The sequence below is a fragment of the Carcharhinus amblyrhynchos genome, chromosome 13 (genome assembly GCF_965287045.1).
Source record: "Carcharhinus amblyrhynchos chromosome 13, sCarAmb.v2.hapA, whole genome shotgun sequence".
In the NCBI taxonomy this organism is placed as follows: Eukaryota; Metazoa; Chordata; class Chondrichthyes; order Carcharhiniformes; family Carcharhinidae; genus Carcharhinus; species Carcharhinus amblyrhynchos.
In genome coordinates this window covers 24,730,619-24,747,254 of record NC_137336.1, presented here as the reverse complement: position 1 = coordinate 24,747,254, position 16,636 = coordinate 24,730,619, and the positions used below count along the sequence as shown (strand labels likewise).

Below are 16,636 nucleotides of genomic sequence, written 5' to 3'. Positions count from 1 at the left end.
GCAATTCACAATCAAATCATTACTGCAGACGCATGTGCAAATCTTGTTCTAAAATATGATTTATGTCTGTAAAAGACTCCATAAATACTTGTTTATAATACATACCATGTGTCAAGTAATTCCTGAACCTCTACCCAAAATAATGGCCGCATATATGCTTCTTTCCCACCTCACCTACACCCTCAAATACAGGAATTCCTATTTCGATCGGAATTTTTAAAAATCCTATATTGAACTTAACTGACATTAAGCCACTTGAAGGAGAATTATCTCTCCCAATTTTAGCCCAGTTCCTTGTTGCTGCTTTGAAATCTCTGATGGTCTATTTCCCGTTTTACACCAGCAGAGCGAGCTTGAACTCAAGTTGGAGGAATGGAGCAGGAGTAACAATTGACAGACTAATTACCAGTATATTTCAGCTAATAGCTGAAAGGTAGGTACTAGCTTGCAGCTGCTGGTTGGTTTGTGGTCTTTGACAAAATTGCTTCCTTTGGAAGAGAAACCAACTGAGCAAATGATTCACTGGGGTTTAATTTTCACTATTATTTGGCAAGGATAGGGAGCGATGGACTAAAATTGGGGTTGATAGCCTTACATGCCCCATTGGCACTGGTGACAAAGCTGTTGACAATTTAAAAAACGCCCATTGTTTTCAACAGTAGGTTCACTTTATCTGCAAATCAGAAACCTGAGGGGCTTGACTGCCATTTTAGATTAGAACTGATCAGAGCATGTGCTGTGCACATAATAACCAGTCCCTGGGGAAGGCTGGGAACTGATGAGATCCAGCCAAAGTATTTCTGTTGGGTGCAAGGGGATAGAGAATAATACTCCTCAAGGTGCCATAAAAATAACCTGTGCCGCTATCACCCTGAGACCTTACCCTCTTATGGCTGTGGCCGCACTCTCTTGCTGCCAGGTAGGACAGCCAGTTATTAAAAAGCTTCAATCTAATGAGTGCAACAGAACTGCCTACAGCAGCCCGCAGTGCGGGGAATTAATGAGGCTAGCACCTTAAAATAGCAGCCACTTCTCTGCTGCTTGTATAGATGAAAGGTCAGCTTGCACGCTCCGTTCACCTGTTGTCCAAATGTCAAGATTCACCCCAGATTACACTTTCAGCACAAACTGAGATGCAAATTTTACGTTGCATGAAAATACATTCTTGATTCCAAATAGAAGTGGGACAATGTAAAAAGAAAGCACAAAATGGCATTGTGTCCAGTTGGTCTGAATATTTGACAGTGATCCCTGAGTATCTTGATTACATTGCTAAGTACATTTCAACGGGAGATAACGTTAGTCTGCGACATGTATTGGAAAGACACAATTGATTGTCTCATCCGTCATGCTGCCGATTTTTAGCCAGGGCTGTGTTAACTGTGTTAAGCTTCCTCCTTTTTAGTAACCATTGTATTGGTTTCTCGAGTTGTTCCATTCTTTTTCAAATGATCATCAGTTATCTGAGAACGTCTACATTTGAACCTAGAATCAAATCAGAAAGAGCACTGTTATAACGCATGACCAAATGCCTGCAACTTACCTATCACGTTTCAATAAATAGATACAGTTGTTTAATTCATACCACATTGGTTTGATTCAATCATTCAAAAGGATTTCATGTTATGTGATATGGTATGTTACTGTATCAGTGCATTACTATGCCAAAGACTGAGAGGAATGGAAGTGGAGGCATAACGCTATGATCATTAGACTAGTAATCCAGAAACCCAGGTTAATGCCCTGTGGATCCAGAGTCTAAAAAATGTCTAATGATTGTGAAATCAGCGGCGATTGTGGTAAAAGCCCATTTGGTTCACCAAGACCCTTAAGGAATATTTTCCTTACCGGGTCTGGCCTATGTGACACCAGAGGGGAATTTCACAGTAATTTTACTGCAATAAGCCTTACTTGTGGCTAATAAATAAGCTTTATGAAATCATCATAGAAATCCAACAGTACAGAAAGAGGCCATTAGACCCATCAAGTCTGCACCGGCCACAATCCCACCCAGGCCCTACCCCCATATCCCTACATATTTTACCCACTAATCCCTCTAACCTACGCATCTCAGCACACTAAGGGGCAATTTTAGCATGGCCAATCAGCCTAACCCGCATATCTTTGGACTACGGGAGGAAACCGGAGTACCCGGAAAAAACCCATACAGACACAAGGAGAATGTGCAAATTCCACACAGAGAGTGACCCAAGCCGGGAACGTCCTGACGTCTTCAGCAACTACACATGAAACTTCAGGTGACTGCTGCAAGCAACACAAGAGAAGGATATTTGGGATATTACGAAAATGTAGAGGGTGATTCTCCCATCCCACTGTGCTAAAAAATGAATGGGCTGGGACATTCTCACGTCGGCGATTCACAGAGTTCGTGCGTGCACTCCAGCCCTGAAAGTGCCTCTCAGTGCAGGACTTCCGGCAGCATCAGCTCTGCACCAGAAACTGGCGGGGAGGCACAAAGACCCATTTAAGTGGTCATTTTAATATCAATGTAATTCAATTTCGATGTAATTAGTGAGCCCAGGACTGAAGTCCTCATGTCCGCTAGTATCTCTCTTCAGCCAGAGTGGTTCACGCCAGGAGGGATTATAGTAGCTTCCCACTAACGGGGTACCAGCAGTCCGAGCCCACTGGAGTGAAGGGGCCAATCGGGGCCACCTAGAGGGTCGGGCGACAAGGATCCCCTGGGAAATTGCATGTTGACAGTGTCAGCCTGTGCCCCCCGGCACTGCCCTAGGGCAAAGTGCCAATGCCCAGGGGGTACCTTGGCACTGGCCATTGGCTATGGGGCAGTGCCAAGGGAGCAGGGTCTATGGGGGCAGGACGTAGGGGACGGGGCTTGCTGGGCCAATTGATGGAGGGGAAGGGGGTCCCACTGCCACTCAGCAGACTAGATTGGTGGGGGCAGGAAGGAAGCCAGTGGATCAGGGAAGCCTGTTGGAGGTGATGGGAATGAGGGGGAAGGGCCTGGAGGTGGGCCAAGTGGGGAGGTTCGGGGCTAGTTAGGAATGGTTGGAGGGCCAGTAATGGGGCCGTGGGGGGGTGGATGCAGGGATCGTGGGGCTGGCCAGCGAGTGAGTTGACCAGCAATTGTGGGGGGAGGGGGATGCTCAGCAGTGCGGTGCTACTGCACAGTGGCCCGCTCAGTGCTATGGTGCCAGTCTCTCCCGCAGGAATAGGCCCTGCTTCCAGCTTTATAATGATATTCACGCCAGTGACTTCTGCAGTTCTCAGAGAGTGGGAGATCCTTCTCTGATCTCCCACTGAAAAAAAACGGCATGAATTACTCCAGTTTTCACGCAAATTCAACGGTTAGAATTCTTTTGGAAAATTCCAGCCGTGATCTTTTTCAAATTTGGAACTTTCCTTTATTAATTCTAAAAGAAAGATCTATCTTTATATCGCATATTCATGAACTCAGGGCCTGACAGTCAATGGAGAAGTATTTTCTCTGGCCAAAAATTTCCCAACAGAAAATTCAGTGGACCATTTAAAAGTGCATTGAGCTCGGGGCAGGAAGTTCTGGTCTAGGGGTACACATGGCCAAAAAATCCTGCCCATTGTTTCTTTTTAATGCAGGAATTGTGATAAAAAAGCTTGTTTCATTCAATCATTGTATGTGTGTGTCATTGGCAATGCCAACATTTAATACCCTTGATAAGGTAGTAGTGAGCCTTCAACTTGAAATTCTGCAGTCTATTTGGTGCAGCTGCAGTTATATAGGAAATTCCAGCATTTTATCCGATGAACAATGAAGGTTTATAAGACCCTTGTCAGGCCTCACTTGGAGTACTGTGCGCAATTCTGGTCGCCTCACTATAGGAAGGACGTAGAAGCTATTGAAAGGGTACAGAGGAGATCTACAAGGATGTTGCCTGGACTGGGAGGCATGCCTTATGAAGTTAGGTTGAGTGAGCTGGGACTCTTCTCCCTGGAGAGACGAAGGTTGAGAGGCGACCTGATAGAAGTTTATAAAATGTTGAGAGGAATAGATAGGGTGGATTCTCAGAGGCTATTTCCCCGGGTTGAAATGGTCGCTACGAGAGGACACAGATTTAAGGTGCGGGGAGGCAAATACAAAAGTGATGTTAGGGTAAGTTTTTCACTCAGAGGGTGGTGAGTGAATGGAATCGGCTGCCGTCAGTGGTGGTGGAGGCAAACTCGCTGGGGTCTTTTAAAAGACTTCTGGATGAGTATATGGGATTTAATGGGATTGGGGATTATAGATAGGTCTATGGATTGGTAGGTGTTGATGCGATCGGCACAACTCGTGGGCCGAAGGGCCTGTTTGTGCTGTAGTGTTCTATGTTCTATGTTTAGTGCTATATTTGCAGTCAGAATGATAATGAGGACAGCTTGCTGGTGGTGATGTTCCCATCTGCCTGCAGCCCTTGGACATCAGTTTGGTGACAGGCGGAAGTGGAGAATATTATTTTATTCGTTCAGGAGATGCGGCCGTGGCTGACCGGGTCAGCACTGGTTGCCCATCCCTAATTGCCCTTGATCTACATGGTTTGCCAGGCCATTTCAGAGGACGCTTAAGTGTCAACCACATTGTTGCGGCTCTGGAATCATGTGTAGGCCAGACCAGGTAAGGACGGCAGATTTCCTTCCCTGACGGGCATTAGTGAACCACATGGTTTTTAACAACCATCGGCAATAGTTTTATGGCCATAGACTTTTTAATTCCAGGCTCCAGCAGGAGCCAAAAAGTCACACACTTTTTGGTGTAAAATCACACTACAATTCTCCCAATGGCAGGTTAATGCGGGTTGGCCTATCCACAGGCAAGTGGCGCAAATGCCATTTGCATTCATTTGTATCTCATGAAAGCTCATTAAAACAGCTGTCACTGACATCCTCTCTGACCTTCCGTTTTGCCTCACTTTTGCCAATGTAAAATTGCATTGGTATAAAACCAGACCGATAAAGAGTGGCAAGCACAAGGCGGATCTCAGTTTACAGTAGACTGCAAGGTGAGTACAACAAAGTCTTTTCTTCCGTGGTGCTGCGCTGTTCCTGATGTGCTGTATACCACTCTGCTGGGACACACCGGTTCCTGCCCTCCATCTCCCATTGGTCTTCATGGATAGCACCATACTGCCTGTTCCACGGACCCTCCTGTATCAGTTTTGGATCAGTACTTTGCCTGGGGTTGGGGAGTACAGGGGTTTCCTTCCCCCTGGAATTCTCTGCCCGTTGAAGTGGTGGAGGCTGTCTCGCTCAATATTTTTAAGACGCGGGTTGATAGGTTTTTGATAGGCAAGGGGATTAAGGGTTATGGGGAGAGGGCGAGAATGTAGAACTGAGCCACCACAGATCAGCCATGATCTTATTGAATGGCGGGGCAGGCTCGAAGGGCTAGATGGCCTACTCCTGCTCCTATTTCTTATGTTCTTATGTCCATATGGGCATGACGAGCTTGAGGCAATGAGCTCTTGCAGGGGGTGGTTGAATCGGGTAACAAACTTCTTCTTGAGGCTATAGTCTTTTCTTTCTGGGCCGCTGACATCCTGCACAGTCTGGTGAAGACCTGTGAGCTGGAGAATGTTATGAATGTGCTAGACTGGCATTTAAATATGGAGCTGTGGCCTTTGAACCCATTAGCTGACAGTGGGCAGATGAATCAGCTGCCACCCACCAGGTGACTACGTGGGGAACTCGCCTGTGTGTAATTAAAGTGTAAAATCTGGCATGGGATCCTAGCATTTTGGCCAATGGGAAAGGCACTGCCTGAAGTCTCACAAACAGTAAATTCTAAGTTCCACTCACCCAGCACCTCCATTCATTGCTGAGATCCTTGCACCCCAAGGGACTTAATTTAAAAATGTTATTCATATTTACAAATCTCTCCATTGTCTTATCACTATAAACTTCTCAATGTATAGCCTCTTCTCACTGGCTAGGCCTCTGGGCTTTAACTCCTCTTGGTTGGCCATGCTCTCTGCCCCATCTTCCACAGCAGAGCCTCCAACTAACATAGTTGTGCTCTTTAGAATTTGTTATCTCAAAAAAGCTCCCACTCTCTGCCTTTCATCATATTTATAAAGAACACAGCTTCAACTTAACAAAGGACATGTACTTGTCCTTTTCTCCTCTGTGGAGCACCTTGTGGGGGGGGGGGTGGATTCTGCAGTAAAGATATGGTGAGCTGCTGAGAGCAGAAAGCTGAGAGGAAAGATTGAAACATACGGATTATACACGCTTACCCCTTTATTTTCAGCATCTGGTCAATGGTTTCTGGGAGAGGAACATGGAATGTTTCGGGCAGAATCAGGACTAGAATTGCTGCCAACACTGTAAAACTCCCCATCAGAATAAAAGGGAGAAACGCTTTGGAGGAACCTGTGAAGATATAAGCCATAAAATTGCAAGGTGAAGATCAGCGTAACAACATAAATCGGCAGCCACATGTAAAACAGAAAATATTGGAAAATCTCAGCAGGTTTGACAGCATCTGTGGAGAAAGGATACAGCCAACGTTCCGAGTCTGAATGACCCTTCATTTCCCACCTGATCACCATATAGCTTGAATTGTTTAGAATCCGAAACTATATTGACCCCGGGCTTAAATTTAGAATATCTGAATGATTAAATTAGGAACAGACATACTTATTCTGCATCACTGCCATTTTCATGGGGAAAGATAGCGTAGGCAGTCTATGCTGCATCATCACAAGATACATCACTATACCCAGAGCCACACACTCCTTTCCTCTCATTCTCCTAACACAGAGCTTCTTCCATCAAAGGTGATGGCATTAAAGTGAAAACTGAAGGGATTGCCAAGCTTCTTAAACCTGATAATATTTTTTGTAATGGAATGTTTGCAGACAGCAGGGTAGAATTATGTTCTGAATTAAATGCTAACCTTTCTGTACCTTTGTACAGGGAAAGATCATCCACAATCGGTGCACAATCAAAGTAACAGGGTGGATGACCCGCAACCAGTAATGTCTTCAATGGACTTGAGGAAGAAGGTCTACAACTCCTGGGGAGACACACCGGGGAGGTGGCGGGAGATGGAAAAGCTGAAAGGCAGCCTTCAGGTTTGACTTGGCAATGAGATCATTGTCCTTCAGGTTAGTGAGAACCTTCTTCAAACTTCCTGATTAATTGAAATGACACCAGTTATTGCTTAGTCACTTCTTCATAAACAGAACATGAAGATTATTTTTAAAAAAATCTCAGCCATTCATTGACATACTTTCACTGTAATGTTACCACCCTTTGTCTCGTTCAGTGAGATAAGCCATAGTTAGATGTTGGCTTTGAGGAGGGAGGGGCTGGTCAGATATCCCCTGCATATTTCTAGCTTCACATACACCTTATGCACGCTAACAGATGTATATTTGGGAATGGTGTGCGAGTGTTGGAACAATGCAAGAAATCTTCTCATATTCTATCTACATAAAGATGACAAATAATTACCTTACCAATATATAAAACGTAAGGTGAGATGATGGCACCAAACCTCCCAGACATGGAACTTATTCCGACACCCATGTTTCTCACCACAGTTGGGTACAGCTCAGCAGTGTAGACGTAAATTAAGGAAAAAGCACATGTGACCCCAAACTTTCCAATCATCACCAACACTGTAGCAAGTGCTGAAAGATCTAGAAATAAAATTGACAGATACACAAACTTATTGGAAGGTGCACAGGTTTATGTTTTTGCTGTGGGGTAGTGAATTTGTGGTAGTCTCATCTCCCAAATGTATGCTGCTCGAGTCTGCAGTCCTTTAACCATAAACAACTGTGTATTTACAGCAAATGCTTAGGACCTGCAACAAGGTTAGAGCTTATCTTCGTCTGGATCTCCATTACTTTTCCGTCATGTAATCTGACATCATTGTTTCATCAATATCACATATGCTTCTGATGGAAACCATTTACTCCACATCTCTTGCCAAGTCATTATCCCCATCACATTTGCACCCTCCAACATTTTCCTGCAAAGTCTCAGACCATATAGGGTTAAACTCTGAGCTATCATAGAATCCTTACAGTCAAGAAGGAGGCCTTTTAGCCCATCAATATCTTGATCAATCTCCCTAAGCTGGTGCTTATCTCTTTTTGAGGTTAACGATATTTGGTACTCTCGCTGCGCGGGTGAAGAGCTTGTAGAAAGTCTTCCTTCTTCTTCAGGATCTTCGTAGTAAACCCAAGTTTCAATTGGCTTTTCTTCCAAGGATGTTAAGCTACTGTAGTTTCTCCTGGTGATACCTTGTCTGTCTTAACCCTGTACAATATTGGTTGTGGAGTATTTCAATCAGTGTACCATCCCTCTGCCGGTCTCAGACCCATACGCTCTCCTTACGCATTAGAAACTCAGGTATTCTATACCTGTGATTAAAGTTCCAAGCCTGGTTGTTTTATTACTCTCCCTCTCATGGTCATTTACAGTGCAGGTGGGTTTTGAACTTTTGTGTCAGGGCTGGAAACTGGCTTCTCAATCTCCTTCCTATTTGTAACTCTGATGGTGAGTAGCCATTTCGTATTGGTGAGATTCGATAACTCAGAAGAACTGGATCTAGGTCTTTGCTTTGCTTTAATACATTATTAATGTTTCGCATACCTCTCTCAGACTTTGCATTTGCTGAAGGATAGTGAGGCTGGTTACATGAACAAAGCCAGATTCGAACACAAAATCTTGCAATAACTCGTTTGCAAATTGTGGCCCTTTGTCAGACAGTTAAATATCTGCAATGCCATGCATTGAATAAATTCTCCTGAGGGACTGAATAACTGTTTCTGTTGTGATACTATGTAATCAGCTTACTCTAATCCGCCGTGAGCAGTAATCAATGAAAATAAGGAAGGTTTTCCCCTAAATTAAAATAAGAATATCTCCCAAGCATTCCCGTAGAAGCTAATAATGATTCATTTTATTCTTGGTTGTTTACAGCACAAACAAGACAGTTCGGAATCAGTTCCTCAAAAGAGCGAGTAATGCCTGCTTACCACGCTGATTGTTGCGCTCTTGCACAATATTTTACATCAGATAATCTTGGTAAAGAGTTTGAGGAATTTTAAGACAAAATGCCCTAAGTATGACTATTTTGTCACTGAAGACTAGTAAGACACCGCAACAGAGTGGCGTAGTGGTTAGCACTGCTACCTCACAGTGCCAGGGATTCAATTCTGGCCTCGGGTCACCGTCTGTGTGGAGTTTGCACATTCTCCCCGTGTCTGCGTGGGTTTCCTCCAGGAGCTCTGATTTCCTCCTGCAGTCCAAAGCTGTGCAGGTTAGGTTGATTTGGCCATGTGAAATTGACCATAGTGTTAGGGGATTAGCAGGGTAAATATGTGGGGTTACTGGAATAGGGCCTGGGTGGGATTGTGGTTGGTGCAGACTCAATGGGCCGAATGGCCTCATTCTGCTCTGTAGGATTCTATGAAATTGTCAATAATAGTGAACTAATTGAAATATTCAAAGTACAGGTGCAGTATAAGATGACAGGGAAGGTTTAGTCCGGCCTTCCAATCAAAAATTTGAAGAGGTTTTTCATTTTGTTCCCGGGCTTGCTTTCTCCTGCAGCTTTCTTGCAGAAGCTGGTAAATGCTGGGTGATTTAAGATTATATATGCTTCAACCTCCTCGACGAAGTGTAAATCCTCTTGCTCAGCTCCTTCAACTGATATTCGTTACGGTTTGTCTGCCATTACTTGTTACTTCTCTTATGATGGAGTCATTAACTTTAATCTGAACTATTGAATTCTGGGTGGCACCTTCACAATTTTTTTCATGTTCAGAAGGGTGACTAGAGGTTGATGGTCTATATTTTTTACTTGCCAATGTTTCTGCCAAAACTTCTTTTTCTGTAATGGTTTTCCATTGTTCCATTTCTGTTCGTGACCTGGAGGATTTTTTTCATTCATTCATGGGGCATGGGCCTCGCTGGCTGGCCAGCATTTATTGCCCATCCCAAGTCGCCCTTGAGAAGGTGGTGGTGTGCTGCCTTTGTGAAATGCTGCAGTCCACGTGCTATGGATTGACCCAAAGTGCCAACGGGGGGGGAATTACAGGATTTTAACCCAACAACTGTGAAGGAATGGTGATTTATTTATATATTTACTAGTTAGGATGGTGAGTGATTTGGAGGGGAACTTCTAAGTGGTGGTGTTCCCATGCATCTGCTGCCCTTGTCCTTCTAGATGGAAGTGGCTGTGGGTTTGGTAACTGTTATCTAAGGTTCTTTGGTGAATTGCTTGTCTCCTGGAGGTATAGAAGACTGTTCTATGCTTGTCATCTCTCTGCAATTGATATAGTATGAATCCCAAACCTGTTGAGGATTCATCTGCTACTACTATGGTCAGTAATTCTGGGTCATATGAGGCAATGAGTTGTAGCAGTGTTGTCACAGTGATAGGAACAGGTATAAAGGGAAACAGTCTACATCTAAGGGGCTACAAAATAACCTCCTCAGAAATAAACCACCACTGCTGGTGTCACACCTGGAACAAAGGCAATCCCTGTGTTTTTTTGGTAAGTTTATCTATGGAACAAAATGTCACGTTCATAGTCTGGAAATTCTGTGGAGACTAACTCAGCTCCTAACTTCCTAAAGTCAGTCAAGAATCTACAAGGCACAAGTTAGCAGTGTGATGGAATACGCTTCACTTGCCTGGATGATTGCAGCTCCAACAACACTCGAGATAGCTACACTGTACAAAAATTACCTGAAGGTATGAGTTGGATGAAGAAAAGGACAATTCCACCAAGAAAAAATGAGCCTGAGAGGCTGAACCTTCGAGAAAAATACTGGAGGCAAAGCCAAGCTGCTAGATAGGCCGGAACTTCGGTGACAGCAGAGAAGAAACAGTTGAGGTAGCTATCACCATGGAGATTGGGTGTACTCAAAGACAGTCCAAAGTATCCAACTGCCATAATCATCCTGTTTAAAACAAAGTTAACAAAAAACAAACAAAGGTAACATCAATTAGTAAAAACAACTTTTAAAAACTTTCCTCCCTTATTCCATATTTTCCATTTTGGTTTTTATCAGATTCTCTTTCTCATTCACATGTGCTCCCTATTTATCTATCATTTTCCACCAAGTTGGGAAGCAGACCTGCTCACCATACACATTATTAATGCCAAACTTTATATAGTGAACTGAACATTGCCCGCAGGTAACTACCCTGCAAAGTGTACACCCTACCCCCATTCACTTCTGAGAAACAGCAACATTCCTGTTAGAATTTGTTTGGAAAATCATTACAATATCTGTATGTCTGATTCCACTGAAACTTCTACCCTTCCATTCGATGAAGGAGTAATGCAGCATACTGGCTATCAAATCATTCATCCAGCTGCTGAGATACTGAGCAGATTTCTCATCTCCTTCCCTCTGTGCAACAGAGATACATATTTTTAACTTTCACTTCAATTTATTGAAGTATTTCCATTAGTTCACACACCTAATACAATTGGATTTGGTTGTTAAATGCTTCCATTTGGATTTAACTTGATATACTGCACTGTTTCTATCACTCAACAATTGTAATATCTTGAAATGTTTGTAAAGGGTTAATGGTTATATTGATTAGGCAATAATGTTAATGATGACACACTGCCAGGGGTGGTGGTTGAGGCAGATACGATAGGGGTGTTTAAGGGGCTTTTAGATAAGCACATGAATATGGAAGGAATAGAGTAATATGGACCCAGGACAGGCAAAAGGGAATAGTTTAATTTGGCATCATGTTCAGCACAGTATCATGGGCTGAAAGGCCTGTTCCTTGGCTGTACTGTTCTGTCTTCTATGTTCTATGCACAAACATGAGATCAGAAACAGATAACCAATAGACTCCAAAGGAGCAAGACACAAAATGGTCACTGTGTCTCCAGCGATAATGTAATTACCATGAGGTCCTAAATGTAAATAGTATTAATAAACTGTTTCAAGAAAACTTGAATATTGACCATCACCAAGTCACTCACAAAGAGAAACCTCATTGAACCATTAGACAATACACGTGAAGGGCAATAAACCAAACCATGGTGGCAGTGCTGGAAGCCACAGTTTGAGAAAATTGAGACCACAAATTGGCAAAATCCCACAGATCAAGACTTGAGGAATAGTGTGGCTTTGTGAAGAACAGAAGTAAGCTATACCTTGGGAAAGGATATTGAATGAACATGTCTTGGTGTTAACGGCTAGTGAACAGCCATTACCCTTCAAACACATTGAGGGTCCATAGCCAGTACAGCAATATGAGTTCTGGAGGTGACAGTTTGAAAGGTACTAAGAAGTTTTAGATTTATGGAGAAGGCACAAAAACATCAGGTCAATACACTCATATATGATTGGGGGCCATAGCTGATGCTGTCCTGGTGAGACAAGAAATCTTCTTCTAGGATATTTTTTTCTTGGTATCCTAGAAGAAAGTTTTGATGGCCTTTGATAATTACTTCAGCCCTACAAAGAATCTGGGCATTAAACAGGTGAGATTCAACCAAAGCAGCCAAATCCTGGGTGAATTCATCAATTTATAATGATTTGTATTGACCTATTAGTTGCAACTCCAGAGCTTTAAAGCATGAATTAATTTGTGGCTGCATTGTAGATAGTATGCTTAATAAGGTGTTGTAGTATATTGTTCAAACCAGGGAGGATTTAACATGGGAGAAAACTAAACTGTTTAAGCAGAAGATGGAGCTACGAAAGCAGGATTAGGGTGTACTTTGGGGAGGTGTTGAGGCTTGAGAGAGATCAACAGCAGTATGTAGGCCCAAGTTGGAAGCCCTGCCCACTGAAAAGACCACTGAAAAGATTTGATTTTACTTGATTTATTATTGTCACATATATTATCATACAGTGAAAAGTATTGTTTCTTGTGCACTATATAGACAAAGCATAACGTTCATAGAAAAGGAAATGAGACAGTGCAGAATATAGTGTTACAGTCATAGCTAGAGTGTAAAGAAAGATCAACTGAATGCAAAAGTCTGACAGCAGCAAGGAAGAAGCTATTCTTGAGTCGGTTGGTATGTGACCTCAGTCTTTTGCACATTTTTCCCCAAGGAAGAAGATGGAAGAGAGAATGTCCGGGGTGCATGGGGTCCTTAATTATGCTGGCTGCTTTGCCGAGGCAGTGGGAAGTGTAGACAGAGTCAATGAATGGGAGACTGGTTTGCGTGATGGATTGGGCTACATTCACGACCTTTTGCTCCTGAGGAGCAGTATCGAGAGGCAGCGATTTTTGGGCGTGAGAGGAGGCAGCAAACAGGTACATTTTTCTGTTTTTATTGTTTAACGTTTTATTTATAGTTTTAAAGTTGCGAGTTTCGGCGTTTTTTTTTAAATTAGTTAGAAACCGGAAGTCGTCACTAGGACGCTTGCTGGTATTTGTAGTTTTTTTTTCTCGGGCCCCTAACCCTATAAATTAGTGTAGAGAGGATACCCGATCCTCTACACTGGTAGAGAATCCCACCCTCCCACCTCCTCTAACCTAATTATAAGAGTGGGGGAAGTTTGTTGTTTGTTTTTTTTTAATTTATTTTTCTGCTGGTAATTGCTTCAGGGATGGCAGTTCAGGCAGTAAGCTGCATCTCCTGTGGGATGTATGTGGTGAGGGAATCTAGTAGTGTTTCAGGGGAGTTTACTTGTAGGAAGTGTGTTAGATTGCAGCTTCTGGAGGAGCGTGTAAAGGAGCTGGAGGTGGAGTTAGAGGAACTCCGCATAATTCGGGAGGCAGAGGTGGAAATCGATAGGAGTTATAAGGAAATAGTCACTCCTAAAAATGAGTCTTGGGTCACTGCCAGGAAGAGGGGAAAGAAGCAATCGGGGGGACAATCCCCTGGGGCGGTTCCCCTCCAAAATAGGTTTTCGGTCCTGGAGGCTACAGTTGAGGAGGAAACAACTGGGGATAGTCAAAGGGACCAGGTCACTGGGGGTGAGCCTAGTGTGAAAGCTCAGGTGGTTAGGGGCTGTAAACGATTGGGCCTCGTGATTGGGGACTCCACGGTTAAGGGGACAGATAGGAGGGTCGGAAGTAAAGGTAGGGACTCAGGGCTGGTGTGTTGCCTACCAGGGGCTGGGGTCCGGGATGTATCTGAAAAGGTATTCAGGACTCTTAGAGGAGAGGGAGATCAACCCCAAGTTATTGTTCATGTGGGGACACATGACATAGGGAGGTTAAGGGAAGGGGATATTAAGCAGAGATTTATGGAGTTGGGGTGGAAACTAAAGGCCAAGACTGATAGAGTGGTTATCTCCGGACTCTTGCCTGTGCCACGAGATAGTTTAGAGAGGAATAGAGAAAGGGAAAGTTTGAACTTGTGGCTGAGAGGATGGTGCAGGAGGGAGGGGTTCAGGTACTTAAGCAATTGGGGCTCGTTCTGGGGAAGGTGGGACCTCTATAAGAGTGATGGTCTACACCTGAATCAGAAGGGGACCAATATCCTGGGGGGTAAGTTTGCTAGGGCTATGCAGGGAAGTTTAAACTGATTCGGAGGGGGGGAGGGATCCTGAGTAGAGGGGTTGAAAGTGAGGGGTGCATGGATGGGGACTGCAATGCATGGCATCGCAGGGGTGGGGTGGAGCAGGGTTTAAAATGTGTATACTTCAATGCGAGGAGTATTCGCAATAAAGTGGGTGAACTTGCAGCGTGGATCAGTACCTGGGACTTCGATGTTGTGGCCATTTCAGAGACATGGATAGAGCAGGGGCAGGAATGGATGCTGCAGGTCCCGGGGTTTAAATGTTTTAGTCGAAGTAGAGAAGGAGGTAGAAGGGGGGGAGGGGTAGCATTATTGGTCAGGGATTGTATTACAGTGTCAGAGAGGAGGTTTGATGAGGACTTGTCTGTTGAGGTAGTATGGGCGGAGATTAGAAATAGGAGAGGAGAGGTCACCCTGTTGGGAGTCTTTTATAGACCTCCTAAAAGTTCTAGAGAGGTTGAGGAAAGGATTGCGGAGACGATCCTGGTTAGGAGTGAAAGTAATAGGGTAATTGTTATGGGGGATTTTAACTTTACTAATATTGATTGGAATTGTTATAGCTCTAGCTCGTTAGAAGGGTCAGTTTTTGTGCAAAGTGTGCAGGAAGGTTTTTTGACTCAGTATGTAGATAGGCCAACTAGAGGTGAGGCTATATTGGATTTGGTGCTGGGAAATGAGCCAGATCAGGTGTTGGATTTGGAAGTTGGTGTGCATTTTGGTGATAGTGACCACAATTCGGTTACGTTCACCGTAGTGATGGAAAGGGATAGGCATGAACCTCGGGCCAGTGGTTTTAGCTGGGGGAAGGGTAATTATGAGGCTATTAGGGGAGAATTAGGAAACATAGGTTGGACTAGGAGATTACAGGGATTGGGAACGTCTGAAATGTGGAGTTTTTTCAAGGAGCAGCTACTGCGAGTCTGTGATAGGTATGTCCCTGTCAGGCAAGGTGGAATTGGTAAGGCTAGGGAACCGTGGTGCACCAAAAAAGTTGATTCGTTGGTTAAAAAGAAAAAGGAGGCTTATGTTCGGATGAGACGTGAGCACTCGGATAGTGCACTAGAGAGCTTTAGATTGGCTAGGAGGGAGTTGAAGAGCGAGCTAAGGAGGGCTAAAAGAGGACACGAGAAGACTTTGGCTGATAGGGTTAAGGAGAATCCTAAGGCGTTCTATAGGTATGTCAAGAACAGAAGGTTGGTTAGAGCAAGGTTAGGGCCAGTTATAGACGGCAGAGGGAAGTTATGTGTGGAACCGGAGGAGATTGGTGAAGCATTGAACCAATATTTCTCTTCGGTGTTCACGCAGGGGGACATGGATATAGCTGAGGAGGACACTGGGTTGCAGGGGAGTAGAATTGACAGTGTTACAGTTGATAAGGAGGATGTGCTGGATATTCTGGAGGGTCTGAAAATAGATAAGTCCCCTGGTCCGGATGGGATTTACCCCAGGATTCTCTGGGAGGCAAGAGAAGTGATTGCAGAGCCTCTGGCTCTGATCTTCAGGTCGTCGTTGGCCTCTGGTATAGTACCAGATGATTAGAGGTTAGCGAATGTTGTCCCATTGTTTAAGAAGGGGAACAGAGACTTCCCCGGGAATTATAGACCGGTGAGTCTCACTTCTGTTGTGGGCAAGGTTTTGGAAAAAATTATTAGGGATAGGATTTATAGTTATTTGGAGAGTAATGAGTTGATTGGAGATAGTCAGCATGGTTTTGTGGCGGGTAGGCCGTGCCTTACTAACCTTATTGAGTTTTTTGAGAAAGTGACCAAAGAGGTGGATGGGGGTAAGGCAGTGGACGTGGTGTATATGGATTTTAGTAAGGCGTTTGATAAGGTTCACCATGGTAGGCTTCTGCACAAAATGCAGATGTATGGGATTGGGGGTGATCTAGGGAACTGGATTAGGAATTGGCTAGCGGATAGGAGACAGAGGGTGGTGGTTGAAGGTAAATATTCATCATGGAGTTCGGTTACAAGTGGTGTGCCTCAGGGATCTGTGTTGGGGCCACTGCTGTTTGTGATTTTTATTAATGATCTGGATGAGGGTATAGTTGGGTGGATCAGTAAATTTGCTGATGACACCAAAGTCGGAGGTGTGGTAGATAGTGAGGAAGGGTGTCATAGTTTGCAGGAAGACTTAGACAGGTTGCAGAGCTGGGCCGAGAGGTG

The 16,636-nt window shown here is 44.1% G+C and overlaps 1 protein-coding gene across 2 annotated transcripts in view; it reads right to left on the bottom strand.

The window, feature by feature from the left end:
- Positions 1 to 221: 221 nt before the first annotated feature.
- The window catches only part of LOC145351775 (organic cation/carnitine transporter 2-like), an 88,649-nt gene continuing 72,234 nt past the window's right edge, over positions 222 to 16,636 (bottom strand). For both annotated transcript variants that reach the window (XM_080201399.1, XM_080201400.1), the window contains exons 8-11: positions 10,703 to 10,917; positions 7,455 to 7,637; positions 6,228 to 6,363; positions 222 to 1,485 (exon numbers count right to left, since the gene is read on the bottom strand). In XM_080201399.1, the coding sequence (XP_080057525.1) occupies positions 1,386 to 1,485; positions 6,228 to 6,363; positions 7,455 to 7,637; positions 10,703 to 10,917 (634 nt within the window). In that variant the 3' untranslated portion in view covers positions 222 to 1,385. The remainder of the gene's footprint in view (positions 1,486 to 6,227; positions 6,364 to 7,454; positions 7,638 to 10,702; positions 10,918 to 16,636) is intronic.